The sequence below is a fragment of the Adiantum capillus-veneris genome, chromosome 16 (genome assembly GCF_014529385.1).
Source record: "Adiantum capillus-veneris isolate H3 chromosome 16, ASM1452938v2, whole genome shotgun sequence".
NCBI lineage: Eukaryota > Viridiplantae > Streptophyta > Polypodiopsida > Polypodiales > Pteridaceae > Adiantum > Adiantum capillus-veneris.
In genome coordinates this window covers 134771031-134788240 of record NC_140946.1, presented here as the reverse complement: position 1 = coordinate 134788240, position 17210 = coordinate 134771031, and the positions used below count along the sequence as shown (strand labels likewise).

Here is a 17210-nt window from a genome sequence, read left to right as displayed (position 1 = left end):
TCACATTTGGATGCATAAACATGGTTCTCATACTGGATACATCATGCAAGTGTAGAGGGTAATTTTAATGTGTAGGGATTCATCATACATCCTTAGCATAATGTGATTCTTGTTGTCCTCATGGTGCTGATGTTCTTCTTCTTTGATGATGATGGTTGTTGATTTTGCTTGAGTCATTCTCCCCTTCATGATGATCTTCTTCTTCTTCTTTATTGTTGAAGCTCGATGTTTTTCTTGCAATGATCAACTCTTCTCCCCTTGAGCTTTGACCTAGTAGATGTCTCATAGCGGGAACACCTTATGAGTGTTAATGCGGTGATAGGCATGTCATTCAAAATGGATCGATCACTCATCATACATGTGGTCATGAGAAAGATCTTACCGCCCATAAAGCCGGTAGTGTCTAATTCTCATGAGTTTTACAAGGGGGGAAAAAACATATGTGCGAATTTGAAGTAACTCTTCGCCAATGCGAAGCACCTCTTCACAAGGTTTTGAAAAACTTTGAGCTCGAATTAGGTGATGTGGGAAAACAAACTAACTCGAAGGCTATTGTGCCCTATGGCCAAGGGATAAGGCTTAAAGCTCGTGGGAGCAAGGGCTTACGGGTCCGAAATGTATAAGATGCAGGTGATTTCTTCTATGGGAACTCACACTTGAAAAGCAGTGCAGGATAACTCGGTCAACAAAAGCATGTTATAGGTGAGGACAGGGCCGTGAACCTTGGGCTCCAGATGTTGAGCGAGGTACTGATTGTAGACAAAATTCACACCGCATGTGTGTATGTGCAACGAAAGGTGCTCTGATGGCGAGCAGGAGCGAGTACCGCGCCGCATGCTGGTGGCAATCGAGTAGGAGCGAGCTTCTGTGTGTGGGTCCAACGAGGCAGTGGGCTAGGCCAATCGAACTGGACGTGCTTCAAAATTGCCCTCGCATGTGTCGACACATAGTCAGACTATGATGAGTGGTAGCCGCGGGCAGTAAACCTGCAGGGGTCGCGTCTGATGCAAGGTGAGGCCACTAAGGGAGCTTCGGCTTAGCAAAGAAAAACTCATGAGCTGGCTGATGATGGCGACACTCTTTTGTCTACAGTTTACAAAGCACCGGCAGCATTTGATGGCAAAGGCAGCAGTAGAAGCGTTTGTTAAAACCTCTGGAGTAGGCAGAATGCAGAGGTCACGAGTGTGTGTCCGAAATTTGCAGGCAATGAGCAACGGGCTGCATTGGAGGAGCCGATGGCGCTGAGGGCACTTTGCATGAGACAGATCTGCAAGGCATGGGTAAGAGCCGGTGCGTGGACAACAAATAGCTATAAAAGCAGGGCGAGGCCGGCTAAGGGCGGGGAGTTGCAACAACGGCGTTGACTGATTGGAGTTGGGCCGAGTAGTGCTGCAGAAGGTGAGCAGCGTAGTGAGTGACGATGAAGTAGCACTTGTAAGAGCTTATGCCGACAAGCTCGCAATTCTCCAGCACATTAGTGGAAAGGATTAGGGGCACTGGCGTCTTGAGTTCCGTTGCCAGCTTATAAAGAAAAAGTGATAATACCCCTCAATTGAAAAACTCGAAAACCTCTCTCATTAAATGAAAAAGGTAAAGAGTTTGACACTTGGTTTGGGTCCTATACCACTTATCGTAAGTGCATTGAGACACCTAAAGTGGGAAAAAAAAGATATTTACAAAAATAAAATAAAATTGGATGTTTTAATTGATTAAAATGTATCTAAAAATAGCTAAACAAGTCTTACAAAACGCTCTGATACCACTTGTAAGACCTGTTAATTATGGCGAATAAATATTACTGGCATTCATAATAATAAACCTTAAGTTAACACACTAATTCAAATGACGCAAGCAAGCCAAGTACAAAATAACACAAAATAGGTAGGTTGATGAGAGAGCTTATTATTTGTACAATGCTTCTTCATTTATAGATGGAGTAACACATGCAAGAAATGGAGGTGGCAGATGCTAATGCATCTGCATAGGTAGCTAGGTGTAATGTGCATGAGGAACTTTAGGACAAGTGTCTGCTCCATGTGGCATGTTTCTCACTAAAGTGTGTGTGAAAGTAGCACCATAAGGGATTGTTCATATAGGCATAGGATGGAAGTAGGTTTAAATCCTTACACATGCTGTTGAAGCACAACACCTATGGCGACATTACTCGCATCCGTCCATACCTCAAAGGGGTCGTCCCAAGAGGCAAGGATGAGACCCGATGCTTTTGTCACCGTAACCTTGAGAGCTGAAAAAGCCTCGACGGCTGCCTCGGGCAAAACCACGCACTCTCGACGAGTTTTTACCCCTTTCAGAACATCGTTAATGGGTGCGGCAATGCATGCAAAATTCTCTATGCGTGAACTATATGTTTGGCATAAACCAAGAAAAGACGCACATCATATGCAATTTCAGGCAAATTTCAATTACAAACGTGTTCTACCTTTGCAGGATCAAGCTTGAACCTTCTGCAAAAATGATATAACCCAGATAAGTAACTTCAATGAGAAAAAACTCAGACTTCTTAGTTGCAATGTACAACTGACACTTATCCCAACGGGCTAACACCTTTCCTACATCCTTTTCAGGTTGTTCCCACGATGCAGAGAAAATGAGAATATCATCAAGAAAGTTACACACACACATGCCAATCATATCACCAAAACGGCCTACCATGAGTCGTTTGAATGTACCCACGGCACGTGTCAATCCAAAAGGCATAACCACATACTCCCATTGCCCTCGCTCTGTGCGAAAGGCGATCTTGTAGATATCGCCTTTTAATACCCTTACCTGATGGTATCCACTTTTGAGATCAACCTTGCTGAAAACCTTTGCCCCATTGAGCCTATCTAGGATATACTCAATGCGAGGCAGTGGAAATTTGTTCTTGGACGGTCATCTTGTTCAAAGCTCTGTAATCAACACACAAACGAGACGAACCATCCTTCTTGCGGACAAATAAAATAGGAGCAGCAAAAGGACTTACACTGGGGACAATGACATCAACAATGATGTAGGTGATGTCATCAGCGATGATGTCGTCTTCTAGAGTCTTCCAAAACTTTCTTCGAAGATCTTCCAAGAGTTTCCAGAATCTCCTTAGTGATTTCCTATAGGAAACTCAAGAAGACTGACTCTCAAGCCTCCATGACATTATCCCCTCCTCTAGCGACGAGTTCCACAAGGAGCGGTTTTGCTTCTTGGCATGGGAGCAAAGCTTGATAGATGGATGTTGATGGTATTCATGAAGTTTGGACCAATGACAAGACTCCGGTACTAAAACATGGAAGATAGCATAAATTCGCATAGAGTGTGGAAACTGGAGATGATATATGACTAGATTCACTTGACCAACTATCTTGAATGGTCCAAGTCTTTGATAATCTAGCTTTTGCAAAGGGTGAGATGAACGTATATCACGGTGGAGAAGCCACACTTGATCCTTAATCTTGTATAGTGGACGTTGCATTTGATGTTTGTCCATGCTAGAGCTATACCTGTGTTGAGCTCTTCTGATATTTATTGTCAATTCTTTGTAAATGCCTTGTAGATGTCTGGCTAAATCTGTGGCAGTCTGATTCTTCACTTGATGATTCATGTGGCCATCCATCATTAGGTGCTGATGATAGTTGATTGTGCATCGATGATACTGGTCTACGGCTTGATTCACCCCCTTTGTTTGTCTATCACTATGTGGATGATTGGATAAAGAGAGGTTAATCTTTACAACTTGAATCTTGAACAAGTCTTTCCAAAATTTTGATAGCAACTCTGGTCCTTGATTTGAAACAATGTCACCTGGAAGTCCATGATAGCGGTAAATATCCTCAAAGAAAAGCTTCCCCATTCCTTTTCCAATGAATGAAGATGGGTGATAGCCTTGACGTAGCTTGCTAAGCTTGGTTTCAACAACTGCTTCTCCAAAGCGTATTGAGAGAAGTGCACCAATGAGATAGCCTTGACGTAGCTTGCTAAGCTTGGTTTCAACAACTGCTTCTCCAAAGCGTATTGAGAGAAGTGCACCAATGAGATTAATTTGAGAAGCACCATCCGAATAAAGCTTTGGTTGTATGCATATAAACAACTGCGCTTGTTGGAAGAAGCCTCTAAAATTTGATCCTGTTCCATCATACTTTTCAGGTAAGTTGTCCTCAGGCTCCTTCCTTTGTTGTGGTGAACTAGCTGAAACCACGGGAAGATTTTTGAACATATTAGCTTCTTGGACTGGTGATTGAGGCTCTCGCACTACTGGACTTGGAAAGTGTCGTTTCTCTACTTGACCCCTTGGACTAGCCAAAATCATGGGTGGATTTTGGCATATAGTGGCTTTATGGATTTCTTGCACTGGGGGTTGAAGCTCTTGGGAATGGGATGGGGGTTGAAGCTCTTGTGCCAGTAGACTTGGCAAGTGTGATTGCTCTTCTTTCTGTTGTGTATGTAGCTCCTGCATTTGTTGTTGCACCTTTTGCAAGGTGGAAGCAATGCTTTCCAAAATACATTGTTGCATGGCTAGGTAAGCCATGATGAGAGTCTTGCCAAACTGTTATGAGTGCGTATAGAGCTAGAAGAGAGTAAGAGGAGGTGCTCACAATGTACAATAACTTGGACTTGATGATAGGCTTAATATTGATTACAAGACTTAATACTTTGTTAAGAGAGCTAGATACAAGACTCAGATTACATGACTTGAGTACAAGACAAGGCTTGATTGCAAGGACAAGACTTGAACATAAGAACTAGAAGAGGGATTTCCTCATAGGAGGCTCACAGCTGGTGTTGGCAAGACTGAGGGGCTTGTGGCCCAAGACCCCTATTTATACTAGTGCTTGAGGAGGTTACTTGAGGAGGTTAGGACTTTCTAGGTTCTTCTTGAGGAGGTTAGAATCTTCTAGAACCTTCTTGATCCTTCTAGTTCTTCTAGAACCTCTAGATCCTTCTTTAGCTTTCTAGAGCTTTCCAGAAACTTCTAGATTCTTCCGGAATCTTCTCCAAGCTTCTAGAATCTCGTTGATACTTCTAGAATCTTCTAGATCCTTCTAGATTCTTCTAGAGTCTTCTAGTGATGATGTGGGCGATGACATAGGCGATGATGCAGACGATGACAAAAGCAATGATGTAGGTGATGACATAGACGATGATGCAGATGATGACACAAGCAATGACATCAACAATGATGTAGGTGATGTCATAAGCGATGATATCGTCTTTTAGAGTCTTCCAAAACTTTCTTCGAAGATCTTCCAAGAGTTTCCAGATTCTCCTTAGTGATTTCCTATAGGAAACTCAAGAAGACTGACTCTCAAGCCTCCATGACACAGGGTAGTACAATCATCAGAGTGCATCAAGCTATCTAGCTCCATCCTGTACTAATGGGGGGGTGTAATATGGGGTACATGGGCGGGTCTGGTGCTAGGGCTGCCCGGATGAAAGTTGCAGGGTCGGTCCTCATGTGAGCCACTCGCTCCTCAGTGGCACGTCGCTCTCGGGCCCGGATCTCCTCAATCTGTCGATGGTGGAGGCTCGCACCCCTGTAGCCACTGATTGGTGGTCGTCGTGTGGCTCGGCTCGCACCCCTGTAGCCACTGACTGGTGGTCGTCGTCTGGCTCGGCTCGTCTCGGCCTGTGGAAGTGTCACGCCCCTCTGAGTGTCAGATGAGGGGCGGACTGTAACCCTCTGAAAGAAGTCTGTGAGCTGCAACTGTCTCCCCTCTGTCTGTGTAGCTGTGTGTTTCTGTAGTAGTATGTCCCGGTGGCTCTGTATATCTAGTAAGAAACTCCCTAGCTGTCTCTGATCTCGGGAATCCACGATCTCCCGGAAAGTGGGCTGCCCTTTGAATAAGGCCTCATACCTGCCTCTGATCTCAATATATGCGCTGCATCGACACACAATGCTCCTCGCTCTCTAGCTCCTCTGTGCATGCTCTTTAGACTCGCTCCTCTCTGGGGACACCAGTATGTCTCATGTCTCTTGATCTCAATCTCTAACCTGTGTGATGCCACTCTCAACTGACCAATCGCCACGTGTGAGCTGTGGCATGTATGTGTCCATGTAACGTGGTCTCTGTATGAACCCATCAGGTAGTATGGTAAGGAACTGGCCTCTGTAGTCGGACATCTTCGTCCCCAAGTTCGGTGACTCCCAAACTCTCATGATGTATAGCTGCCAAAGGTCCTGTCTCAACACTAGGTTCCTCTCGCTGCGAGAGAGGTGAACATAGGGTGAGTCAGGGTCGTACTGGAAGGGTGGTAGACTCTCAATATCAAGACCGTGTGCCTCAAACCATGCTCTGACCTGTGAGTACCATGCTCTCTCATGCCCACTCTCTGATAGTTGTATAGTTGCCTCAAAAGCGCTACGAGTAAGTCTATCGAGAGGTATCTCTCTCATCCTTTGGATGAAACAGACTGTCTGGAATAGTGCCTCTACTACGATAGGTGATGTGGCGAGCTCTGCTCTGATAATGTCATGTGGCACTGTGTGCTTGCTACGGAGCAAGCGTGAAATCATACATATTTGTGGCCTCTCAATCTGTGCCCACTGGTCATCTGTCAATCTTGGTGCCCATACTGCTGCTGTATACATCAAGGCTAGGGTGACTAAGGTGTTGAAAAGCCACCCCTTCGTGCGGGGCTCTTGAAAGTGTGCCTAATGGCATCTCCGCTTTAGCATGGCCAGGGCTGCATACCCTCGAGTGAGCCTGTCAGAAGCTGCCTGCCTCATAGTGAATGGTCATGGTAGGCTGGTGAATGTAACTCCCAGGTAGACATATAAGGTGACCACATCAACCCGTCCTCCTGCTGCTGTGAAGGTGGCAGCGCTCCTCACTGCACTGGATGTGTGAAAGATCATAATCTTGGTTTTGCCAAGGTTCACAATCAACCCCTTGTGTGTGCAGAAATCATCCAAGGCCCCAAGATGGTGATGCAAGCCCTCGGGTGACTCTGAAATCAACACAATATTATAAGCATATAACATGATGTGGACTGGAGTACTTGCCAAGTCGCTCCCCTCCCCTCTTGCTCGCAGTATGTAGTCGGAGATCTCGTCGATGTAGAGCCCAAATAGTGTCGGGGAGAGTGGGCATCCATGCTTAACACCAAAGGTGCTAGCAATGGTCTCTGATAAACCTCCTCGGCATCGAACGCGACCAGTCACCCGCTCGTAGAGAGCGTATATGGCCCAAATCATCTCTGCTGGTATCTTGAGACTCTGGAGGCGCTGGAAGAGCCTCTCGCGTGGAATTGTGTCAAAGGCCTTGCGGAAATCCACAAAGCAACAATAAAGTCTCTTCTTCCACGCCTTTGCCCCATCAATGAGGCAGCGCAGGACGAAGATGTGATCGATGGTGGAGAAAGCTCGTCTGAAACCTGCCTGGCCTGAGGCTCGTAGACCCTCAGTCTTTGCATATGAGCTGAGCTCTGCCTCAAGTACTGCGCCATACAGCTTGGCCATTGTGTGGCCAAACATGATGGTCCTATAGTTCCCTGGGTCCAGGGTGTCGCCATATTTATGGATAGGAACTATTGTGTGCTGTCCACTCCTCTGGGAAGCCCGCCGGTTGAAGACGTGCAATCAACGGGGCGATAGGGGATGCTACGTATATGATGTGCTCACTCTGTAATCCAGTATGGTCGGCTGATCGTCTGTGCTGCATGCGGTGAATGGCTCTCTACCATGACTGCTGTGAAGGAGCGTGTGGGTCGTGGCTCGAGTGGCTGCGGGATGGGAGGTTGTATAGGCACCTCATATAGTCTCTCTGCATAATCATGTCATATCTGTGGATCCTCAATAGGTGTAGTCGGACGTGGCTCGCGGAGGGTGCGCCATGCCGGCACACTATCCATGCTCATGAATAGGCGATATAGCTCAAGCTCCTGTGCCTCCTCAATGCTCGCCACTTTCGGCATGTCAATGTCTTCGTCTGCTGCTTGGCCTTTCTCTCTGTGATCTCTCCCAGGGCCCGTCGTGCGCGGAGGCATCAATATAGCTCTCTGCACTGATCATCATACCATCGGTTCTGGGGCATAGTCCCAGGAGGGGGGGTGCGTCCTGTGTGGGTGGTGTGTGGAAAAGAGCTAATGGCTGAAGTGTGGAGGATGGAGGAGATATGTGATATGAGAACTGAGAGTGGTATGGATGGGTGTAAGAGGCATAGGCCGTGCTCGACCTCGGCCAAATAAAGAGGGGCTAGCTCATGTTTGAAGTGGATGGTGTTATGTGGAGTGCGTGCTGTAGAGCTATGTGGAGTGCGTGTCTCTGGTGATGGAAAGAGAAAGGTATGTGTGGTCGGCTCCAATGGGTATGGGTGGGATGATGAAGGATGTAATGAGGTGGGTGGCCTCCCTGGGTCCCAGAATGTAGTCGAATGTACTCCCCCCTCCCTGTGCAACTCCATGCGGCATACAAGTCAAGCCCCCTGAAGTGGGCCACTGGGCCATCCCGTTATAAATAACAATACAGTGCCGGGAGCCAAGTCGAAGTAGATGTCGCCCGTAGGCCGTGACTGGAGCTGTGTCTGTTGAATTTCTCACCGAAGCCTCCTCATGTAGAGTGTGTAGTATCTTTGGGTCCTCATGGTCATATGCCTCACACTGCTCACTGCGGGTACGAGCATTGAAGTCCCCCATAAGGAAAACTTCACCAAGTGTGGAGTACTCCATAATCTCCTCCGAAAGGCATGCATAAGGTGAGGCCTCTGTCGATGATGACTCCTGCTCAACAGAGGCGAATCTGGAAGGTGTGGGAGCAAAGTAGCACAGGGCAATGTAGACGGTCTTGTCTCGTGAGAGCTCAAAGCGAATCCACATGTAGCAGGCCTGTGGGTCCTGGGCAACAATCTGTAATGTGCTGTGGAGAGCCTGTCTGAAGAGTATGGCCACTCCTCCTGAGCCACGGGATGTGTGCTGGCGTGTACATCCTCGATGTAAAGACTCCCACTGAAAACCATGTATTCGTGGTAATCCTTTCTCTGGCTCTTGTGTGTCTATGTAAGTAGAATGATATCCCGGCCTCTCATCACCTCCTCAAGTCTCTCTGGGTGTGTCCATAGATCTCCGTTGTAGTTCCAAATTGCAAGGTGGATCTCTTCCCGTGTCCCATAAGCCGTGAATCCCTATGCGATGGTCTTGCTATCAATGATGACCTGACCATCTCGGTAGGAGGCCCGCTTTCCCTTGCGGGCTTCATGCACCCGAGGCATGCATGCTCGTCGGTGTGCTACTTGCATCTTTGTGAGGTCGTCATCAAGGTAGATGTGTGGACCTTCAAGCCCTCTCAAGATCACCCTCTTCCGGGAGAAGGTGGAGCGTAACTCATCATTGGGGAATTGGAGGATGAGAGCTCTCTCTTTTGTTGGGGTCCTTGCCGGCTCTCCATGCTTTGGTGAAGGGAGGTGATTCTTCTTCCTTGTACCCAAGCTTGTTACATAGCCCCCTCCCGTCCCTCTCGGGGGTAGATCCCTCCTCCTCAACTATGCCGGTGACTCGTACATTGAGGCATCGAGCTTGCCTCATCTTCTCTTCCTCAAGGGTGGTGTGTACGATGAGGACCTCCTCCTTTTGTGCGTCCTCCCGTGCTTCCTTCTTGATGTTCTTCTTGACAACTTCCACCCATCCCTCCTTCGTGGCCTCAAGTTTGTCTTCCATGCTTGCGGTCAAGGCCTTGGTGAGCTCTTCTTTGAGAGCTTCTTTGGTGGTGTTGTTAATCTCGCCTTCCTCGGGTGAAAGCGATGCCACCGATGCTTTGAGAATGGCAATTTGTTCCTTCATGTCTTCTCTTCTTCCACTCCTCTTGTGCTTCTTTCCACTCTCCTTTCTCCTTCTCGTGCTTCATCTCCCATTCTTCTTTCTCCTTCATCCATGTCTCCCGTTCTTTGTTGAGTGCTTCCGTCTCCTTCTCAAGTTTGGATAGTCGGGTGATGACACCGTTGAATCTTCTTGTTGTCTTTGATGGTGATGTTGAGCTTATCTTCCACTTTGGTCAAATCTTCCTTGTTGGCCATGTTGCGTCTTCTTGGTGTGTCCACTCCTCGGTTGAGTCCTTTCGCTCAAGAGGTGATCATGAGTGGGGATGGAAAAGGGGGAATGGCGAAGGGGAAAAGGCAATGGCAATGCAGCAAGGAGAGGCAATTCAGCAGCAGCAACAGGTTGGTATAACAGCAGCAGCAACAGGCGGGTACTGGGGGTGCTGTGCAGGTGGGGTGGGCGCGCTCAGCAGTTGGAGTGACACCGCAGCGCACAGCAGAAAGGCACAGCTGCGCGCAGTACAGCAGCAGCACAGCAGCAGGTACGCACGGTGCAGTTGGGGGGGGGGGGGGGGGAGAGAGAGAGAGAGAAATGAAATGAAATGAAATGTTATATTAACGTCTTCAAAAGGCCAAAGTGACCTATGAGACCAAAAAGTTACAATGCGGTGTATCTGATACAAAGTCAGATAAACAAAATAAATTAACCTAGGATAACAAAATATAAATACTGCGGGATCCTAAACTAAGCAGTACAATGTGATGACAATATGGGAGGGGAGTAGAGATCCATGTTCATCTGCACTCTGGACGACGAAAGAGTATGGCTTGAATCCTTTGCCGTAGCCTCCTTGAGAGAGAGAGAAGAATACGACACCAGATGGGTTCTCAAACCCCCTTCCAAGGGCCCCCCTCTCTATGGTGAGAGAGGTCTATGCTTTAGATTGCACAAATTTGGTACAATGGTCTAGATGCATTGGACTTGCTGACGAGGTCGACGACAATGGTGGCGTTGACGAGGACGGGCTGAAAACTGAAAATTGAAAACGCTAGGGGTGATATGCTGAAATCTGAAAATGCTGATCTGCTGCTGAAACTTGACACCGTGTCGGACTGGACGGTGGTGACGACGACTTGACGACGATGCGCTGAAAACGCTGAGCTCTCTGCCGGTCTACTGAGTAGAAGCATTGCAAGTTTGGGAATTCTTCTGCTGCCTCTTCTGCTGGAAATGGTCGCCCTCTCTGCTCCCTTTATAGGTGCCACATGCTGGGTCGAGCAGCCCTTCCTACAGCCCCACGACCTTGGTAAAATGGCATTAATAAAATAATAAAAATGCCTAGAAATTGTACTGCCCCAAAATTTGGGTGCACTGACTGGAAGTTGGACATGCTGGGTACTAATGGTTGTGCAATCAGAGGGTATGCAACTACTCTAAGTGCCTGGACATGCACGGCTTGCGCACAGGCTCACAAGGATGCCAAAACACTTCCTAGGCTAACCTGAACCCTAGAACTGGGATAGCTTGTCCACGGTTGGATGTGCACGTAACATCCCCTCCTTTTTAAAGTGAGGTACTGGTACTGAGCTGCATGGCTTCCTTGTCGTCTGCCAACAACTCTGGGTAATCTTTGAAAAAGTCTTCATCAACCCACACGGCTTTGGGGGCTCCTCGATCTTTGAACTTCAAAAAGTAATGTCGCACTTGTTTCTTTGAGCCATGGCGAAACCAATGCAACAAGACTTTCTCCGGCTCCATAACTTCGGCTTCGTCTATGATTTCCTGGTTCTTCTTCTTCAAAAATGTCCTTTGGAGGTGTACCTTGAAACACTTTCAACTAAGAAACATGGAAAACGTTGTGCATTGACCATGAGTTAGGCAAGTGCAATTTCATAGAAACCTCATTGATCTTTTTAATGACAGGAAATGGACCATACATTTTGCTAGACAACATAGGACACTTCTTCCCGACTTGCTTAAGACGTTGCTTCATGATTCTCAAATAGACCCAATCCCCTTCCTTGATAATAACATCCTGACGATGCTTATTAGCTTGCTGTGAATAAGACTCCTGAGCTTTGCTTAGCCGAAGCTTCACACTCTCAGTAATCTCATCCAATGACTGACAAACCGCTAATCCATGGGCGGAAGGAGGGAGAGAGGGGGGGTGGGTGATGTGTAAGCTACAGCAGCAGTGAGCATTTCTTGTTATCCGGTTAAGAGTTGCTAGCCAGTTTCTTACTTTCACCTCCACGATATGCTGGATACCTTTTTTTGTTTTATGGAAGATACACACACTTTGTACATGGTTTTTCTTATAGATCAGTTTCTCTTTTGCCTCTTTGAGACATTAACAAAATCTTTCTTTCTCTAATGTCTCTCTCTTCTCTTGACCTTTTTGTTGTGATCAGTAAGAAATTATCGTTCTTTATGTTTGATAGGGAACGGATCTAGTCACTCTTATGTCAGCTTTTGACTCCATGTATTGCTCTGTGATATGATAGCGTTTTTGTGCAAAAAAGCCGTTAATCTACTCAATGGCTGCTGATGTAGGAACACAATTATCCATCCTGGATGGCGTGCCCATAGCAGTGAAGGATGAGATTGATTGCTTGCCATATCCAACAACAGGTAGGAGCTATGAGCTCTTTAAGTACGGAGTATAAGGTGCATAGTGACGTCAAGAAGTACACTTTCGTGACTCGTAAGTGTGATTGCATTGATTCCAGGTGGTTCAAAGTGGCTACCTAAGGCAAGAAAAGTGACAGAAGATGCAGCCGCTGTACAAAGGTTACGAGAGTGTGGTGCTTTGCTGGTAGGGAAAACCAACATGCATGAGCTCGGCATGGGGACCACTGGCATCAATCCACATTATGGGTGGGCTGTTTGATTTTGTTTTTCTTGTATTTTGGTTGTGCATCTTGTCTTGTGGTTCGTAAGTTCAAGGCCAGCAAATCTTTTAGGGAGCAAGTTCAGGGATGCATACCTTTTTGCTTAAAGCTAAACCCTGATCATTCAGGGATACATAGTTTTTGCTTTGCATTCCATCAAAAAATACCCCATGTGTAACCAGCAAAATGCTGATATAGTTCATGCTGGTCAATTATTGATTGATCATATTTGCTCTGCTTCAAACTAATTTTTGGCATCATGTATGGTCATAGAGATGGATGGTCAATGCGCAAAATTTGTGGTGAATGGTAATCATTACTTTGTGGAGAGAGTAACACGCTGCTTGTTATGGCTCACATCCGTACTATCCATGAACGTCTGCTACAGTATCATGTGTTCTTCAAAACTCTATACATCATGCATGGATTTGAAACACAGTTCAGTCCTTGATGCATACTCTGTATGGTTGTCTTTTGAAATTCTTGTCTGAAATACTAGTGTTTTAAAGGTAGTGAGGGGTAGTTATAAGTGACTGTGGAAGTAAATAGGCACATATATTTTCTGTTTACAAGGTATACTGTCGGCATTTCAGTGCAAGTAGGAACCCTTATGACAGTAGCAGAATTTCTGGAGGCTCTTCGGGAGGCTCAGCTGCTGTAGTTTCTGCTGGACTCTGTCCAGCGGCTCTTGGTGTCGATGGTGGAGGTATCAAATGTGGTTTGGAGATGCTAAATATGGATGAGTCAGTCAGGTATGCAGGAAGTTTATGCTACTACATGCCCATAAATTACAGGTTCCGTACGCATGCCATCGGCTCTTTGTGGGATAGTTGGTTTCAAGGCAACATTTGGTCGAATTTCATCCTCTGGGTAAGATTCTTACTTAGTAAATCAATCCGTCTACTCCCTTCTTCTCAGAGTATGTCACATGCACTTGCAAAGTTGACTGCACTTGCTTGCTCACTCTTGCTTGAGACACAAGTCAAGCACAGACATTGGGTAAGACAAAAGCATGCTTACTTATCTATAAATGGACATGAATATGAGCTGTAGGGTGTTGCCTCTCAACTGGACCCTTGGAATGGTTGGAGTTCATGCAGCCACAGTGGAAGATGCTTTGATAATGTGAGCACCTTCTCTTTTTGGCTTGAAGCTGTAGATTATCTAGATGTTTGCAGCTTACATAGATTCTTATGGTTGTATTGAGTGAAGGTATGCAGTCATGAATGGGCATCTTCCAAGTTATCGCACTATCTCAATACCGGTATGGCAGTCTTGTTGACTTTGTTGCTCATCAACAATAGCTTCTGTGTATATCTGAGACTTTGGAATTGGACAGCCATTAATATTGCAAGTTTAGCATGAAAGGGAAAAAGTTGGTTTTTCGTAGTGCCTTGGCATCTCACTTTTACTTCTATCATGACAGCCCCCAACCAATTTGCCCTTGCTGAAAGAATTTGGAGAGACGCAAGGTGGCAGCCCTATTAGCGGCATTCGCTTTGCAAAATATACAAAGGTGTGAATATATTTTTGGGGTGCATGACGGAAGGAACTTTTTTAAGTGTGTGCAGATGTCGCAGAAAGTGGAGTGTTTTGAAAATGGTTCTAGAGAGTTTTTCTACGCACTAAAGAATTATTTTAATAAATGCATTGCCGTTCTTGGAGATGTGCATTATAGAGAGAGAGAAAGAAAGAAAGAAAAAAAGGTTTTTTAACGTCTATAAAAAGGCCGAAATTGGCCTATGAGAAAAATCAAAGTACATGAGGTGGGTGTCCTCTGTGTATCCGTACAGGATAAAAGGTACAAAAGTAAAAGTGACTATCTTGTATAATGACTGGGGGAGGAGGGAGGTGATACAAGGGTGGGGGTGGAGCTCCAAAACTGAGGAAAAGGTGCAGTCCTATATGCTGGGGTAGATACAATCATGAGAAGAATGCTATCCTATCTCTAGCTCCATCGAGTACCATAATCAGGGTGTAAAACATAATGCATGGGTGGGTAGGGTGTGAACAATCTGCGTAAGATGGCGGCTAGATCTGCAAAAGCCCGGATGCATCTCTCCTCTAGAGATCTATAGTAGTGCTCCTGGATCTCCTGGATCTCTCTCTGGTGTAGGCAAGGTGCCCTACGTCCATGGGTACGTGGGTGTCTGCGAGCTTGGGCCTCCTCAACCTGCTGTAGAGTCGCTCCTCTCGGGATGGTCGGAGGTGGTGGCGCTGCTATGGTCCTATGAAAAAAGTACGTGAGCTGTGTGTGGCGCTCGTCTCTCACAGCTAATGCTGCCTGGAGGAGGGAGTCCCGATGCTGCTGTGCCTCTAGGAGGAAGCAGCCGAAGCGTTGCTGGTCTCTGGACTCAAAAATCTGATGTAGAGTGGGCTGATTTGCAAACAAGGTCAGATATATGCCTTTGATCTCCTCATATGCTCTACATCTGCATACATAATGCTCCTCGCTCTCAATCTCTGTTGTGCAAAGTTTGCTTATCCTCTCTGCTCTGGGGACATGTGCAGCTCTTCGTGCCTCAATCTCTAGCTGGTGTGATGATACTCTGAGCTGTCCGATGGCGACCCGTGCTCTATGTGGCATGTAGACATCCATGTATCGGTTTCTGGATGAAACCATCTGCTAGAATGGTTAGGAAGTGGTCTCTGTAGTACTGTCTCTTCGTGGGAAGAGGCTCTTTGGGTGTGATCCATGTCTCCCTGATGTATAACTGCCAAAGATCCTGTCTGAGAACTCGATTCCTCTCGGTGTGTGAGAGGCGTATATGAGGAGAGTCAAGATCATACTGAAAAGGAGGCAGACCTGTGATGTCCAAGCCATGCGATGTAAACCACTCTATGACCTGTGAGTACCATGCCCTCGTGTCCCCCCCTTTTGATGCAGCTGTATCGATGCCTCAAAAGCTCTGCAGGTGAATCTGTCTGGTGGGAGCTCTCGCATGCGCTGGATGAAGCAGACTGTTTGAAAGAGAGCCTCTACTAGCATCAGTGGTGCAACTAACTCTGCTCTGATAATGTCATGTCTAACTAAGGGTTTGTTGTGGAGCAAGCGAGAGATCATGATGATCTGTGGGCGTTCTATTTGTGCCGAGAGAGATGCTGATAGCCCTGGTGCCCGTACTGCAGAGGCATACATCATGGTAGGTGTGACTGAGTGTGAAAAAGCCACCCCTTGGTATGGGGCTGCTAGAAGTGGGCCTGATGGCATCTGCGCTCTAAGATGGCAAGCATTGCATATCGTTGTGTAAGCCGGTCTCGGGCTGCTTGGGCCATGGAAAATCTGCCAGTGGTCCCAGCAAAAGTCACCCCCAAGTATACGTATGAATCAACCACCTCGACCTGCCTGCCTGCTCCGCTCCGAACTGTCCTGGAGGTGTGGACGATCATGACCTTGGTCTTGCCAAAGCTCATTGTGAGCCCTTGATGTGTGCATAAATCATCAAAGGCTCATAGGTGGCTCTGTAGTCCCTCCTGTGTCTCAGAAACTAGAATGATATCATTAGCATAGAGCATAATATGGACTGGTATACCTGCTAAGTCTGATCCCTCTCCACCTACTCGTAGAATGTAATCTGATATCTCGTCGATGTAGAGACGAAATAGAGTCGGGGAGAGGGGGCAATAGGCATCCTTGCTTCACAATGCACACCAATGGTGCTAGCAATGGGATCTAATAGTCCACCTGGGCATCGCACTCTACCTGCATACAAAGAATGGATGGCCCATATCATCTCAGATGGTATTTGTAGCTCCTAAAGGCGCTGAAAGAGTCTCTCTTTGGGGATGGTGCAAAGGGTTTGCGGAAATCCACAAAGCAGCAGTTGAGTCTCCTCTTCCGTGCTTTCGCTTCGTCGATCAGGCAGCAAAGCACGAAAATGTGATCGATAGTCGAGAAAGTGTGTCGAAAGCCTGCCTGTCCTGGTGCGTGTAGCCCTGATGCCTCTGCATATGTGCTAAGCTCTGCCTCAAGAACTGCCCCATACAATTTGGTCAATGTGTGACCAATTATAATAGTCCTGTAGTTCCCTGGATCCAGGGTGTCGCCAGATTTGCGGATGGGCACAATGGTGTGCATAGTCCACTCCTCTGGTAGTCAGTGCGGTTGAAGAGACGTGCTATCAAGGGGGAGAGAGTGTCTGTTGCATATATCATGTGCTCACTCTGTAGTCACTCTGTATCCCAGAATCAGATGGCTCTGGGATGAGTGGCTGCCCAGGGATCTTGTATCAGCGGTCGGCATAGTCATGCCAGATCTGGGGGTCCTCCAGGGCGGTGGTGGGGCGTGGCTCTCTCAGAATCCTCCATGCTGTGGCGCAGTCTGTACTCATGAGAAGGTGGTATAGCTCAAGCTCCTGCGCCTCCTCGAAGGCCCGCCGTTTACAGCGTGTGATGGCCTTCATCCGTCGCCTAACCTCACTCTCGGCGATCTCCTCCAAGGCTCGTCGAGCCCGTAGCTGTCTGTAAAGATCTTTGCACTCCCCGTCGTACCATCGGTTCTCGGGCATCCTCCCAGAGGGTGGGGGTCGACCACTATGGGTAGTGTGTGGAAAGCAGCTGAAGGCTGAGGTGTGT

The 17210-nt window shown here is 47.0% G+C and overlaps 1 protein-coding gene and 1 pseudogene across 2 annotated transcripts in view; one reads left to right on the top strand and one right to left on the bottom strand.

The window, feature by feature from the left end:
- The window catches only part of LOC147439914 (fatty acid amide hydrolase-like), an 80651-nt gene that overhangs the window by 36916 nt on the left and 26525 nt on the right, over positions 1-17210 (top strand). Inside the window, exons 6-12 of one of the 2 annotated variants that reach the window (XM_086485644.1) lie at positions 12298-12375; positions 12474-12621; positions 13229-13341; positions 13430-13505; positions 13683-13760; positions 13848-13899; positions 14062-14151. In XM_086485644.1, coding sequence (XP_086341770.1) covers positions 12298-12375; positions 12474-12621; positions 13229-13341; positions 13430-13505; positions 13683-13760; positions 13848-13899; positions 14062-14151 — 635 coding nt within the window. The remainder of the gene's footprint in view (positions 1-12297; positions 12376-12473; positions 12622-13228; positions 13342-13429; positions 13506-13682; positions 13761-13847; positions 13900-14061; positions 14152-17210) is intronic. The other variant, XM_086485645.1, reaches the window with a different exon arrangement.
- LOC147439915 (uncharacterized) lies at positions 9114-9899 on the bottom strand (annotated as a pseudogene).